Source organism: Heterocephalus glaber, unplaced genomic scaffold, assembly GCF_053883595.1.
Source record: "Heterocephalus glaber isolate CG9 unplaced genomic scaffold, H.glaber_assembly_v1.0 deba00000937, whole genome shotgun sequence".
Taxonomy (NCBI): domain Eukaryota; kingdom Metazoa; phylum Chordata; class Mammalia; order Rodentia; family Bathyergidae; genus Heterocephalus; species Heterocephalus glaber.
Genome location: NW_028258173.1, coordinates 12,913,119 through 12,928,902, shown reverse-complemented (window position 1 = coordinate 12,928,902; position 15,784 = coordinate 12,913,119). Strand labels below are relative to the sequence as shown.

Sequence of the window (15,784 nt, the reverse complement as noted above, 5' to 3'; positions counted from 1 at the left end):
TTATTTATTTATTTTTGGTACTGGGGGATCGAACTCTGGTCCTTGTGCTTGCGCAGCAGGCGGCGAAACCACTGAGCTAAATCCCCGGCCCCATTCTTTTTAATTATGAATTGTTAGGGATGGGAGTTGGTGTCATGGTCTCTCCCAGCGGTGACAAATGACTTCTTTTGAGGGTCAGTGTGGACATGTGCTGTGTGACCTTGGACTAGTGGCATTATCTCTCTTGTTCTATTTTTTTTTTTTTGGTACCAGGAATCGAACTCAGGTCCTTGCACTTGTGAGGCAGGCGGAGGAACCACCGAGCTAAATCTCCCTCGGCATTACCTCTCTGAGCTTCATTTTCTTTACCTGCTCTATGACTGGATGATCTTTAAGCTTATTCCCAGCACTAGAACCCTAGGAACTGGGTGACAGTTGTCTTCTCTCTTGGTCTGGTGTCCTGTGGCTGGATGGGGCCTGATCATGCTCCCTGCTTTGCAGGTTTGTGGACTTCCACGCGGCCGCATCCACCTGCTCACCCTCCCGGGCATCCCTGCTCACCGGCCGGCTGGGCCTTCGGAATGGAGTCACGCACAACTTCGCGGTCACCTCCCTGGGAGGCCTCCCGCTCAATGAAAGCACCTTGGCAGAGGTGCTGCAGCAGGCTGGCTATGTCACCGGCATGATAGGTAACACAGGGCTCACGTCCCAGCACTTACCTGGGTGCTGCTCTGCAGAGCCTTAGCTAGACATCACCTCTTGTGCTCCATCTGCTTTTTTGTTCATTTCTTGCTGAATGAAGCAGGGATGGTTTCAGCTATTATAACTGAAAAGACCCAACAGTGGATTAAAGTGCATATGGAACCAGCCAGGCATGGTGATGCACACCTGTAATCCCAGCTACTCCGAAGGCTGAGGCAGGAGGAGCTCAAGTTCAAGGCCAGCCTGGACAACTTAGCAAGACTCTGGCACAAAATAAAATAAAAAAGGGGTTGGTGAGGATGTAATGTAGTTCAGTGTTAGCATATATACTTGGGAAACCCCAGGTTCAATCCCTAGCATCAAAAAAAGGAGGTCAAAGTGTATGGAGAAATTTTCTTACCATTACAACAAACTATGCAGTAAGTGGTTGCTTTCACCAGCTCCTTTGGTCACAAGTGCCTTTGGGAGCCAAATGCTTCCTCTCCTGACTGCCATCCTTAGGGTGCTGGCCATTGTCCACTGCCTCTTACCTCATGGCTGTGAGGCAGCAGCTTCAGTGCCCTGTACTCCGGAAACTTGGAAGGAGAGAGGGGAGGTGGTCACACTTAATCAAGAATGAATTTGTCCTCTTTTATCAAGAAGGCAAATCTTTTCCCACATATGCTAGCACCCCCAGAACTGCACTTAAAGCTGGGTCACAGGCCACTGGGCTGCACGGAAGGTGGGAGAATGGAGGCAGGATTAGAATACCTGGCTTGGCCTTGGGCACTGTGATCCTCTGCTCCCGGATCAAAGCCGAGGTTCTGCAGGCAGTGTAAGTGGGGATGTGGGCACAGGGCAGCAAGGCAGCAGCATAGGGCTCAGTGTCCAGGGACTGCCTTGTCTTTTAAATACCATTGAGGCACCTCAGATTCTGCATTTATTATGTGGCAGGCCCTGGGATAAGTATTTATTTGCCATCAGAGTCTGAGGATGTCTGGGCAGTCATTATTCCCTCAGTGTATAGGTGTGAGTGGAGTTTTGGACCATGAAGGGACCTGCTCAGTGTCGCCTGGCCCCAGCCCAGGAGGCTGGGTCTGACATGTTTCCAGCCACCACTGCCTGTTCCATGGGATTCCTGCCTCCTCCTACCATGGCGAAACGGCAAGGGAGGGAGTGCCAACAATCAGGGGATGACCAGGGTCCCCATAGCCTGACCCTGGTTCCCCAAGTCTCCTGGGTTAACCTGTAAGAGGTTACTCTCCCCAGAGCAAGGGCTGGCGCCTCTGGTGTTGGTCCAGCCTCCTCCTCTGGGTTCAAGAGCCTGACATCCTGCCAGATGTGGTGTTGGACACATGTAATCCCAGCACTCTGGGAGGCAGAGGCAGGAAGATTGCAAGTTTCAGCCCAGCCTGGCCAACTTAGTGTCTTAGCAAGACCTTGTCTCCAAGGAATGAAAAAGGGCTGGGCATGTACCTCAGTGCACAGACCCTGGCTTTAATCCCTGGCACCAGTAAGCAAGCGGACAAACAAGCAAACAAACAAATAAACAAGCAAGCTTGACATCCTTTCAGAGGCGCTCACACTGGAGAGAGATGTTCCTTGTCCCAGAAGGACAAGCTCCAAGTTGACAGCAGGAGGGACTAATGCAGGTGCAGCCTTCTCTCTTTCCAATCCCTTTCTCCCTGTACCTTGGGGCATAATTATGTTAACAACACGAACACCAAGAAGACCATGTGTGAAGCTCCCGCGGGGCAGGCTGTCCTTACTAGACTCTACCTGCATTCATTTACCCTCACAGCCAAGGGTCAGGTCTCAGGCTGCCTGGCTGCAGAACCTTATGCTGCCTGCCACTAGAGTTAGGTTCTTCCCAGCATCTCACTTGCGACCCCCTGCTCGGGCCCCAGATGCCCAGTGAGGGGCTGATTACAGCGGCTTAGCTGCCCTCCCTCACTAGGGCCTTTGCATGTCTGGAAGCACATACACTTGTCAAAATTATAAACTAAAGCACATACATAAGGAACATTTAAAAGGAACTTTGAGTCCATTTACACCTCCTTTTTTTTCAGTAATTTTGCTTCTAATGTTGGTCAGTATTTGTGTGTTTGTGTACATACTAGTTGTGTACATACTATCTGACCCTACATTTGCCCCCCTTCATGTTATCTTGTCTTTCCATGTAATTTTGTATATTTATTGTAATTGTTATAATTTTAAACGATTGTTAGTTTTAATGTTAATCTTACATTTTCATGCAATGCTTGATCTAAGCATTCCATAATAATACTTAGTCCATTTCCCTCAATTTTTTGTTAAGAATACTTTGAATACTATGAGAAAAGAAAAAAAAATGGAAACGAAGTCTATGTAAATAGGGAAGGGCGGAGGGGGTGAAGGGCGCACAGGTAATGGGGAAAAAAATAAGAAGCAAGATACATCATGTGCAGGTACAAGCACCCAATGATAAATGTAAACGAATTGTATACCTAAAATGTACCAATAAAAGAACTTAAAAAAAAAAGAATACTTCAGAAATTTATGAAGCAGTGGCAAGAAGGGAATAATGGAGTCTACAGATCTTTTATGCAGATTCACTGATTTTTAAATATTTTTACTGCCTGCAATTGTCTTTTTTTTTTTTTTCAGCAGCAGGGATTAAATCAGGGCTTTGCACTGAGCTACATCTCCACTCCCCTTTCAGACAGGGTCTCACTGCGTTGTTCAGGCTGGCCTCCAACTTGTGATTCTCCTGCCTCAGCCTCCTGTTGAGCTGGGATTGCAGGCCTGCACCACCACACCCGACAGTGCTTGTCTTTAAATGATAGTTGGGTACTATTTATTGAGGCCACATCAAAGGATTTCCTTAGCCATACTCCTGGGACTGCCCACGAATGTCTCTCCTTCGTGTTGTCAAATGCCATCACTGTTCAGATCTTTGTATCACGTTTGTTTCTTTGCCCTCTTGCCTTGGGAGTGATTTCCCTGGGGTCTTTCCCTGGGGTCTATTCCTCAGTGCAGAATGAACTGATCAGAGGTTCTGAGGTTGTCAGAGCTCGGTCACACACTGCCCAGTGATTCCCCCAGACCGAATGCACTGACAGAGCAAGGAGCCTCGAGGGTGGATGTGTTTCTATTTGCAGCCCCGTGGGTGTCTCAGCGCTGGAGCTGCGGGGAAGGAGGGAGCGTCTCCCCGGCCTCCTTTGGCCTCTGCAGCTGCTGACGTTGCTCAGAGAGGAAGATGATGAAACCAAGCGGCTGCTGGGCATTTGTGAGACTGTGTGGTGCGGCGCATCTGCATCCTGGGCCAGCTGCACCTTGCAGGGGATGCACAGGCTACGTGGGGTGCCGTGGGTTCTGAGCCCACATTGAGGGCAGAGGCTCAGGCAGCTGGTGTCCCTGGGCTACTGGGGACAGGCTATGCTACCCTGTCTCTGTGGCTTCCTGTGTGGGCCCTGAGTCATCCTTGCTTGCGCTCTGTCTCCCTGCAGACTCCTCTGGGCCCAGAGAGCGAGGCACAGCCTCCTTGCAGCACTAGCTGATTCTTTTGCTTGTCCTCAGTGGAGGGCGAAGCCCACGGAGACTTGAGCACATAATCAGCTCCCGAGAGGTTCCGAGGGTCCCCACGGGGATTCCTCCCAACCCATCTGCTTTGTTTTTCCACAGGCAAATGGCATCTCGGGCACCATGGCTCTTATCACCCCAACTTCCGTGGTAAGAATCCTTTGGGGGCCTTGTTACCTGGGCAACAGAAAATAAGTATCTCTGTGTAAAGGGACCCCATTGGTATTTGAGCCACCCTGTCCCTGGAGATTTCCCCTGTGCTAGCACACCTTTGTGCACTTGGCCACTGGGGTACAACTTGGGGTGCCAGAGTGCCCTCTCCCTGACTGCTTCCTGGCTGCCCTCTATCATGGGCCCTTCCACTGCTTTGTCATCTCGTAGATCTTTACACCTCAGGGACATTTGGCCCCACAAAGCTCCAACACAGCTTAGCTGGAAAGAAGTCAACTCTGATGGCTTTGCTGAAAGAGGGCTCCCGCCGTGGGCCCAATGGGGCTGCTGCCCCTTGGTCTCTGCCTGTGGCTGTGGGCTTCCTTGGACCTCTCGCCCTCTGCCTGGGGAGGAAGGCCAAGGTCCAGCTGCCAGAGCTAATTCTCCGAAGGTAATTTGCTGACTGACAGATTCCCTGAGTATCTTATTCACCAAAATACTAACCCCTGTGTGTCCGAAGCTGTAGATGTGCCCCTGACCTTCCCTGAACTTTCCCATCCCATATGGGAACCTGTCCTGGGGGTTTACTATACTCAGCTTTCGTGGCTTTTCACCTTGCCCTGGTCCTACCAATGGATCCATTTTATCTCCTGCCATTTTATAAAGAAATAGGTGGCCCTTTCCTTTACTGTGGTTTTCTGCAGATTTCTCCTTTCCCCTGCCCCATCTCTCCCCATCTTTGAGGAAAAGGGCTGCGTTACCCTGCCCCAGAAGTGGCAGAAGGCGTAGGTCTCCATGATCTTCCACATGTGCTGTTTATTTATTTTTTGAGACAGGTTCTTGCTATTTAGCTCAGTCTGGCCTCGAACTCAAAATCTTCCTGCCTCAGCCTCGTAAGTGCTAGGGCTACAAACGTGCATCACCACATTCGACCACAAGTGTTTTTAACAATGGCAGATAGAGGAAGTAAAGACCTGACTTCTCCACTAACTAAAACTTACTCCAGAATTTACTTTTCCTTCTTGGCCTTTAGCTTTCACATTTAACACCCTGAGTGCCTTATTCCTGGAGTCCTTTACTGAGGAAGGGTGCTGAACCTGGGGACCACTCAGCAGGAAGTGGTGCCCTGATAGATTGGTGATGTCTGCCATGGGAGTGGAAGTGGCAAGAGACAGCACCTCCAACATATGTGCTCTTCCTGAACCAGACAGTCCCACAAAGCCTTGTGGCTTGGACGTTCTTGGTTCCTACCTCTTGCTCCCATTGCCTTTGGCACCCTGTCCACGAGCAGTGTCCTGTTTCTTCCATCCCCAGCACTGGAGATAGAACCCAAGGCCTTCACACTGAGCTGTGTTCCCAGACCTCTTCTGATGCTGTTAATGTTTGAGGCAGAGTCTTGCTAAGTCATTAAGTTTCCCAGCCTGGGCTTGAACTTGCAATCCTCCTACCTCAGCCTTCTAGAATACTGGGTTTATAGCCGTGCACCACCATGCCCTGCGAGCCACCTGTTTTTGTAAATAAAGTTTTATTAGAAAACAGCCATGCTCATGGATGTACACATTTTCTCTAGGTGATTTGTGCTACAACAGCAGAGTTGAGAAGCTCAGTAGAGACTATCTGGGCCATAAAGCCTGAAATATTTACTATCTGGCTCTGGTCTAGATTCATCTTGACACCAAATGCAGTAACAGCTCAGGGCCATGTCATTACCTATGGAGTATCCAAATCTATTTGTACAATCTGGGTTCTTCCCAGTACTGGTGACTTTACTACACTGTTGGGTTAATAAGCATCTAGTACCGCAGCTCAAAGAGTGGATATTACTGGAGAAGACCTGCAGCACCACGCTGATAGGAAGTCCCCAGGGTGTGCCAGGAATATGAAAGGAATGGGGGTGAAGAGAGCAGGTTGTGGTGAGGAGAGGGGATTTTGTAGGAAACTTCACACGGAACGGGCTGGGCAGTACTGATACAGCTCCTCCAGCCTCCCAGAGGTGGGAGGCACGCGGAAACCAGAGCTCACTGTGTTCCTGAGGGAAATGTGCTCAGAGCAGGAGAGAGGCACTGAGGGGCGGGAGGTGAGGCTGGAGAGGCAGCTGACCTTGTCTGCAGGGCCTGGCTTTGGGGGCTGTGGGTAAATGACATTCTGTGGGAGATTCAAGTTCTGTCCACCTCTAGGGAAATGAGAGCTGAAGTTCTCTTCTGGATGACTGAGGAAGCTCCTCTTTCTGCAGAAGTTGTGAATGAATTCTGGTTGCCTCTGTGACTATGTCCTTTGGATAAAAGCTTGTGGTGGAGAAGTGACCGGTGAGGGAGGATGTCAGAAACCCAAGGTGTTCAGATCTCAGCCCTCACGTCAGGCTCCTCTCCCCTCCACTCCACCACTTCAAGCTCAAATCCCACTTGCCTTCCAGGTCCCAGCCGAAATGCCCATCCTTCAAGAAGCATTTGGAAATTCCTGTCCGACCCCACCCCAGTCCTTGCATCTGGGAGTAGCATCTTCCTCTGACACGCCTCACCTGTCTCTTATGGGTTAACCAATATATCTTATTTCCAGGGCTGGGAATTTAGCTCAGTGGTTCTGCTGCCTGCCTAGCAAGTGCAAGGTCCTGAGTTCAGTCCCTGGTACCAAAACAAAACAAATATATCTTATTTCCCCTTCGGATGGAGTCTTTTGAGGGCAGGATCTATTTATTTTTATTCCCTAAAGTGTCATGCATGTAGTAGATGTTCGCCAATACTTACTGAACATGTTAGATGTTCAATAATTCTCTCCATTTCCTCCCAGGCTGGGCTACTTCTAATCACAAGATGTTGTTCAAATCTAGTGTTTCAGCCAGATCCCAGAAACGTGATTTTCTTTGCATACTTCAGAAGGATATTAATCAAATCCTCTTTTAATTACATACTCCAGAAAACTGCAATATTAAATCATGAGAAATTAAATTTTTGACTTAGGTGGAAGAAGGCAGGCACACAGAGCAGCAGCCAAGTGGGTTATTAACCAGTTGCTTCTTTTCTAGGTTTTGATTACTACTTTGGAATCCCATACAGCCATGACATGGGCTGTACTGACACCCCGGGCTACAACCACCCTCCCTGCCCAGCGTGTCCACCAGGGGGTGGCCCACTGAGGTAAACCTATCCAAGGCATTGGCCATGGGCTCCAGGACAGGTGTAGTGCTAGGGCTGTGGTTTATCTGGAGGAAGTGGAAGATGCAAATAGGGGACAGTTAAGACAGTGAATGAGACAGTGTCATCCAGTACAGCTGTAAATGTGTTATTTGCACTCTGATGCAAGGTTGAGAGCTGAACATTTTTTCTGTTGGAATTTTCTGGGGTCCTCAAATTGTTCAGCTCAGCCAGGGGGAGGCCTCAGGCTGCCAAGTGCCCACACAGGTGGGGCCTCCCTCCTCCTCTGACTCCTGGCTTTGCTCTTAGATCCCTCACCTGGCCCAGATCCTGGACACAGGAGGGAGGGAAAGAGAAAGAGAAAGAGGAACATAACAGCGTTCCTTTTGGGATCCCCTCCCCATAAGAAAGACAGCATTCTGACATTGGAATGCCTTGCAGGAACTAAATAGGATGTTTTTAAAACATATTCAATGAAATGAGAAAATGCTCACTTAACAGTAAGTGAAATAGCAGGGAGCAGATCATCAGTGGGCTCTTTCACACTGTGTCTGTACCTTCAAAGCGTTACCAAGAGAGACTCCAGACAAACGTGCACCGGAAGGCTAACAAAGCTTCACTCCGGGTCTGGCACTAAGGGGCTTTCATTTTCTTCTTACTGTATTTCCTGAATGTTCTGCAAAGAGCTTGCAATGGAATTATGATCAAAAAAAGGCAATAAGGTTTATGTAGCTAATAAACCAGCACAGATCTTGCGCTTATTTCTAAGGCCACAGGTATGTGGGCTGCGTGGGGAAATGTGAGTCCGAGGTGGCTCTATAACAACTCAGTAGCTAACACAATAATGGCAGTTTATGAAGAAATTGTTACATTCTAAGCACTCTCTGCACTTATCTGTAACCCACATGACTGACCACAGTGTGAAGCAGGTATGTACCTGATTTTACAAGTAAGAAAGTTTACCATGCCTGGGTTGCACCAGAGCTGGTAAGAGATAGGAATTCAGATTCCAGTCTCCTCCACACTTGTTTCTCAAAAGTGTGGCCATTGGGCCAGTGTCATGGATATCACTGAAGTGTCATTAGAAATGCAGAAATTCAGGTCCTGCCCTAGACCTGCATTTTAACAAGCTGCCCAGCTGATGTGTGGGCACATTAGTGTGAGAAGCAAGGCTGCCTGTGATCTTGCTGCCCTCCTGACCAACTGTAATCATACCTGCCATTTTTTGGTGCTAGGGATTGAAAAGCTAGTCTCTTTTATCTATGTTAAAATCAAATCAAGTAAGCTGGGGATTTAACTCAGTGGTTCCGCCTCCTGCCTCAAAACCTCGAAAGCACAAGGACCCGAGTTGGATCCCTGGTACGGAAAAAAAAAAAAAAAAAATCAAATCAAGTAAAAGCCAGGCATGGTGGTGCATGTCTGTAATACCAACACTGAGGAGGCTGAGGCAGGAGGATCCCTGTGAGAGACAGAGAGACTGTAAATGATGGTGGTGTTGCAATGAGATAATAAAAAGCTGAAAATTCAACACAAATCTGGATTCAGCATCATGATGCCCAGCATGGTGATAACATTTTTTGTTTCTTTTTAAAAAATGTTGTCCTTGCCAATTATTTACCCACTCTGACCTTATCTCATGAGCATCTATAATGGGATGTGTGCACCTGTAGGTGTAACAGGGAATTTCAAATTCTTCACAATCCTTTCAGTGTCCCGGAGGGCATTTTATCCTAACTGTCTTATTAGGACATACATGAGATAGGATCAACAAATATGGTGGATACTTAAAAAATTATTACAGTAAAAGACACATTACCACTAATCCCCTCAAAATGTTTCCCCTTCACTTTGAACACACTTTTCGTTCTTGCCACTTTCTGAAGAGGTTCTGGAAAGTTCTCTTTTGTGTCTTTAGTTGTGCTTTTGTGGCTGCCTCAATGTGCTGAATCGATTCAAAATGTTTACCTTTCATGGTCATTTTGACTTTGGAGAAAAGCCAGTAGTTGCATGATGCCAGATGCAGTGAATAAGGTGGATGAGGACAACTGTCATGTGCCCACGAGCCCACCTTTCTGTTGATGGCACCCTGAAGGAACATTCACTGTACTTTTTTTTTAATCACACCTCATGAAGACATGAGAGAGGACTTGGAGAAGTGGTTCAGAAAGTGGCAAGAATGCTGGGATAAGTATGTTTGAAGTGAGGGTGAGTATTCTGAGGGGGAGTTAAATGGCAATATGTATTTACTATAATAAATATTTTCAATTTAAAAGTTCACCATGTATTTCAGTCACACCTATGTAATACTGCCTGCCTGAAAGGCTTCCCACGACCTGCCGCCTCTCTTTAACATTCTCATGTTGTCACCTTGTCCTCTGTGGTGACCAGCATAGGGAGCTTGAGTATTTACTAAACTGCTAGTGTGCTGAGCAGTGTGCAAAGCACTAACCATTTGTTAGCTTCTTTTGTCCTTCTGATACCTTGGTAAGGGGGTGCGGGCAACCCCAGGCTACAGAAGGGAAACTCAGGCTCTGAGAGTTTATGTAACTTCTGCAAGATCATGAGCAGTTACTCGGCCCCATTGATGGGACAGCCATGTGTCAGATTCCGTCAATCTTAACACCTGAGTTTGTTTTTGCAAGTTGTTTTGGCTCAACTTCCATTTTTTCCCTTAATCTCCAAAATCTCCGCCCACGGTTCAAAGTTAAAAATTTCCTAGACCACTTATATATTTCATCCTATTGTCAGATTTTGTATCACGTGCAGTCCTGATTGTGGACTTGCGAAAGGACAAGTCTTGCCACCCTTAGCTGGAGGCTGTCGACTAGGTAGACGGTAAAGAAAACCAGGGAAGGGACTGCTGATTGGCCCTGAGACTATACTGGAAATAGGCCAGCCGCTTCCTACCTCAGTGTATCTCCCTGGAGAGTGGGAGTGGTAATAATGTTCCTAGCTCGTAAGAGTCTCAGTGAGCTTTCCAGGGGGCTGGGTAATAAACATCTATTCAAAGGGGAAAGCATCCTCTATTGGTCTTATAGGGAAGACATGACTGAGTGGCAAAATCCTTTGAAGCCAGGCTGTTAAGGGTTTCACATTTACAGGCCTTGCTGCATTAAAGCCTTTTGTTCTACTCCATGATTGTATAGGTGCTGGAAATGAATGTGCCACTCTCTGTGGTTTTTATACAGGAAACACAAGAGGGACTGTTACATGGATGTGGCCCTTCCTCTCTATGAAAACCTCTGCATCGTGGAGCAGCCTGTGAACCTGAGCAGCCTTGCAGGGAAGTATGCTGAGAAGGCAGTGCAGTTCATACAGCAGGCAAGGTGAGGTGGCCCTGCCGCTTCCCACCCTCTGCCCATACTAGCCTTGGTGCCCTCAAGATCATGGCAGTTTGGTTGCTCAACAAAGAAGGATGCATGCATATCTCCTGTCAATAAAGCTGGAAATCAGCTCCCTCTGCCCCCTGTCTCTATTCCTTGGTTAGAAGTTCCGTAGGTACGTGCCTCATGTCCCCAGGGACTTACCATGTCCTGCTTTGAAAGTACCCCACAGTCAGCATCATTTTGTCTTCTCCTACTAGAGCCTGAGCTCTTTGAGGGCAGGGCCTTCCTACTGTATTGGAGCACTCAAGGCACTTGTTGAATTTGCTAGCTGACAGGGTGTATTAGTTTCCTATTGCTGCTATAACAAATAATCACCGATTTAGTGGCTAAAACAACAGAAATTCATTCTCCTACAGATCTGGAGGGAAGATGTCCAAAATGAGCTTTAGGAGGCTAAAATCATAATGTCAGGTTTTTTTCCCTTTCTTTCTTTTGGGAGTCTCCAATGCAGAATTGTTCCTTGCCTTTTCTAGCTTCTGGTGGCTATCGGGATTCTTTGGATTATGGCCACACCAGTCTAACTTCTGCTTTTCGTGTTCCCTTGCTATTTCCATATCTGTAGTGGAATCCTCATCAGTTGTCATTGTCTTTGTTGTGTTCTTCCTTCTCCTCCTCCTCCTCTTTTTCCTAGGCTGCTGGCCTCAGACTGGCAATGGTCCTGCCTCAGCCTCCCGAACAGTTGGGATTATTGATGTGCACCGTGGTGCTTGTTTTCCCTTTGTGTCTTTCTTTTAAGGACACCTGTGATTGTATTTAGGGTTAATCAGGGTAATTCAAGATAATCTCCCTATCACAGCACCCTTAACGTAATTACACTTGTACAGTTTCATTTGTCATATAAACAAAGATGCCCAGATTCCAGGAATTAGGTTTTTTTGAGGGTTGTTATTCAGTCTGCCACCTCTACCGCACCACCCCCTTTACCACACACAGGTTACCAATCCCAGCATGTACAGGGCCGAGTAGGTGATCGTAGAGAGAAGCAGGCTGAGTGTGAGGTGGTAAGGAGTGCTGGGCCCTTCGGTTGCCTTGTGAGCGCCACACCCCGCATCAAGGCAGCTGCTACCTGGCCCCAGCTACTTGTTTCTTCTTGTTGGGAGTGTGAGCCTGGAATGTCAGATATTTTCATATTCCGAGAGAGGCTGGATACCTGGCTCTTATGTGAGATTGCCTGATCTTTAAATGTTAAGAAACTACTAATTAAAAATAACAGCCCAAAGCCCCCAAATCCACATCAGCATGTGTCTCTAGCCAGTCCTGGAGTGTGAGAGCTACTGCTTCCTAACCTCTGTCAGGTCAGAGCAGAGAGAGACCCAGCGTGCACTCATCTGATCCTTCTCCCCAGATGGTGAGCTCCCCAAGGGCAGTGGAATGGCTTTGTTAGGTCCACAGCCCTGGCCAACATGCGGAAGTACAACTGTGCTGCACGCCTGTGTACATGTGCAGAATTCAGAACGGACTCCACCTGTGGATCAGTGATCTGACCAGCTCCTTGGATGGGCAACAATCCCTCCCTCCTTGCTTAACCAAGTTGTATTTTTGTAGAGAGTCCAGCAAGGAAGAGAGGTAGCGATGTGGGAAATCTGGTGAGCATGTGCTCTTGATAATAAAACCCACTGCTTAAATTCTTAATCTCAGGGGCAGCCCCAAGTGCTTTGCGAGGTTGCACCTGAATGGTTCCTTAGCACCTTTTTTGAGAAGCATTGTTGGTTCATTTTTCTCAGATTGTGGATATGAAAAGAGCAAAGCTTCTTCTCCCATCTACTGGGCTGAAAATCTCCCAGCTCCGAGCTCTGAGGCAGCTTCAGGCCTTCATGTCCCATGGCAGGCGTATGCGTCACGGCTGATGGGGAGAGTCCCCTCCTGCTTTCTCAGTGCCTTAGACAATGCAGGCTTCTGAGGGGAGGGATGGTGGCTGAGTGGGGACTAGGGACCGTGTCACGCCTGCTCTGCAGGGGAGCTGTGGACATCCACCTGTAAGTGAATCAGACAAATCAATAAGCATTCTACTTAGCAAATGAAACAGGCAAAGAGATAACTTTATTAGTTAAGTAAAAGTCACGGATGCTGTTGGCTTTTCACTTGACAGAGCATAGTATTCAGGCAAGCAGATCCCTTCCGGAATGGGTGACAATTCACTGGCGACTTTCTGAGCTTCAGCAGAAGAGGCCTGTGCTCCTTCCTCCTCTGGGCCCCGCTGCAACCTTAAGCTCCTCCTTCCACTTAGGCCTGTTTGCCAAAACTCCCAGGCCTTCCTGGAGCCTGGCTTCCTGCTCTTCCTTGACAAGAAAGCCCCACCTCCCCCGGACTTCCTGAAGTTTTTATATGGGCCTTTGCTTGAGTTTTCACCTTTAATGTAGCAATGATTCTAAAAGCAAATCCTGATGTGGGGTTTTAAAGCAGTGTTGGTGGCTTTTGAGCTGAGTGCAAGATTTGATCAGGTGTTCATGGCAGATGCTGCCGTGCAGAGGAGCAGTGTGCCCAGGTGCAGGAAGGCAAAAAGGGGTGAGGGGCCTAGCCCTAATAGAGAGGGAGAGTCGTGGAGGAGCAGGAAGGCCAGACTGGGGGAGACCCCAGTGGGGAAGGCCATGGATGCAGGCTGAGGTGTTTGGGCCGACCCTGGGGCTGCAGAGGATTCTAGAAGTGAGTCACGTTGCCGAGGTCCAAAGGGAGAGAGGGGAAAGTGGAGGCCCAAGTGACTATTTCAACATCAATTCTGGAGACCCCAGGGGGCCACTCTAAGAGTCCTGCCTCTCTGGCCAGGCACCTGTGGGGGACCCTTCTTGAAAGCAGGGTGCCCCTGGCCTGCATTTCTGACCAGATTTTTTTTGTTTGTTTGTTTTGTTTTTGGTACTGGGGACCGAACTCGGGCCCTTGCGCTTACACAGCAGGCGCCGAAACCCCTCAGCTAAATCCCTGGCCCCAGATGTTTTTCCGGGCTTGAACTTCAGCACACATCTTTGCCTCGCCTCATCTACTCTCTGCCAGGATGACCCTCTAGCATCTTACTTATTGTTTTCTCCTGCTCACCACTGTGGTTTTGGCACACAAATCATGTGTTCCCTTTAGAAATTTCCAAAAACAGGTGAGCAAACAATAATAACTACAAAAAACCCCATCACCCTGAATTCCACACCCAAAAGATAATTTGTCTTAGTAGATCTGAATGTATCCCTGTAGCCTCATTCTCTGCTGGTGCATGAACATATTTTACGTAGCTTTCTTAAGGTATAATTGAAGTAGGCATATTTTTATTTCCATTTTTTTGGTACCAGGGATCGAACTCAGGTCCTTGGCTTGCAGGGCAGGCGTCGGAACCACTGAGCTAAATCCCTGGCCCAAGTAGGCATATTTTTTAAAACATATAAGTGGATGTGCACTGTCTTATGATCAGCAGTTTTTTCAGCCCCAAAACACCAGGTCTCCCTAACTCTGTTTTGCATGCGGGACAAGCACCCAAAAAGAAGACACGCCTTGGGGCACAGATGCCCCCAGGGTACAGGTCTGTGCATGATGTCATCTTTATAAATCCTGGCCTGGCATCCGGATGCAGGGAAAGGGTACATCTTTGCGTACCATTCATCTTTATTACTGCTAGCAAGTATTATTCCTAATTATTAATAAAAAGGTACCATTTATTAAAGGTATCATTTATCAAACGCTTACTACTCTCAACTTTGAGGTAAGATTGTCCCATTTTACAGATGAGGGTTACACAGCCATGACATAAAACATCCTGGGATTTGCCAAGCCAAGCAAGGAGAATGAATGCTGCCATAGTCTTTGGGCTGGAGTACTATGGACCCACTCTTCTACTTTCTATCTCTGAATTTAGTGACTCTGGGGACCTCATACAAGTAGAGTCATGTTATTTGTCATTTGGTGACTGGATTTAGCCTAATGTCCTCAAAGTTTATCTGTGCTCTAGCATGTGAAGCACAGATGTGAATTTTTAACTGTACTTAATTTTTGTCAATTTAACCCAAATAGCTCCATGACCCTGTGGTTACTGCCTTGGACAACACAGCTCTAGAAGTGTGGTGTGGAAACTGGGTTAATATCACGAAGGCCAAGGACCCTGTCTTGGGACTGGTTACCTTGTTTTTTGTTGTTGTTGTTTTTACTAGTACATACTTGTCATACGTAATGATCACATTCATCATATGTATTTGTACTTGTTCATAATGTCTTAATTCTTTTTTTCCCCATTCCCCTTCCTTTAGCCCTTCTTCCCCTCCCCATTTATAAAGCTTTGTTTCCAATTTTTCCCTTCCATTCTCCTTTGTAAAATCACCCCTTGTTCCCTTTTCCATTTGCACATGTTCTTCCTACTTCCCAATGCCTATCCTCTGTTTTGCTCTTTATTTTCGTGTCCTGGGTTTTATACCTGTCAAAGAGGACTGAAGACAAGCACGATCCCAATCAGTGGGCCCAGAAGCAGGATCAGGGGCTCCCTGGCATGGCTTGCTGCAGAGCTGAGGCTGCAGGGTGGTGAACCAGGGTGAGTGGTGGAGAAAGTGGAATCTCCGGTGAGCCGGTGTCAAGGGCCTGCTTCTGTGGCCACCCTGCATGTGTACGTGGCTGAGCTCACAAGCCACCTCACTCTGAGTCCTCTAAAAGATCCTCTCCCACGGGTGTGGCTGGAGGGAACGGGCAGCTGCCAAGCTTCCCCCAGGTGCTGTCACCTGGCAGTGGGGTAGGGGACAGAGAGCTTTCCGAGTGCTACCAGAGGCCACGGGACATTTTCTTGGAGGCCACCCCAGCTCCCTCCAAGCTTTTTATTTTGCATTTTTCCATGGAATCAGGATTAGTATAGAGGTGGCCAGATGCCTGGGGCTCTGGCAGAGCCTTGATCTCAATTTCCCCCAGTGGTCATGTGCGTCCTTGGGATTTCCT

The 15,784-nt window shown here is 47.9% G+C and overlaps 1 protein-coding gene across 11 annotated transcripts in view; it reads left to right on the top strand.

Moving 5' to 3' along the window:
* Nucleotides 1–15,784, top strand: part of Arsg (arylsulfatase G) — a 125,642-nt gene that overhangs the window by 66,810 nt on the left and 43,048 nt on the right. For 7 of the 11 annotated variants that reach the window (XM_004870278.4, XM_021248616.2, XM_021248617.2 and 4 more), the window contains 4 exons: nt 481–668; nt 4,324–4,371; nt 7,394–7,505; nt 10,691–10,828. In XM_004870278.4, coding sequence (XP_004870335.1) covers nt 481–668; nt 4,324–4,371; nt 7,394–7,505; nt 10,691–10,828 — 486 coding nt within the window. The other 4 variants (XM_087208189.1, XM_087208188.1, XM_021248620.2 and 1 more) reach the window with 3 other exon arrangements.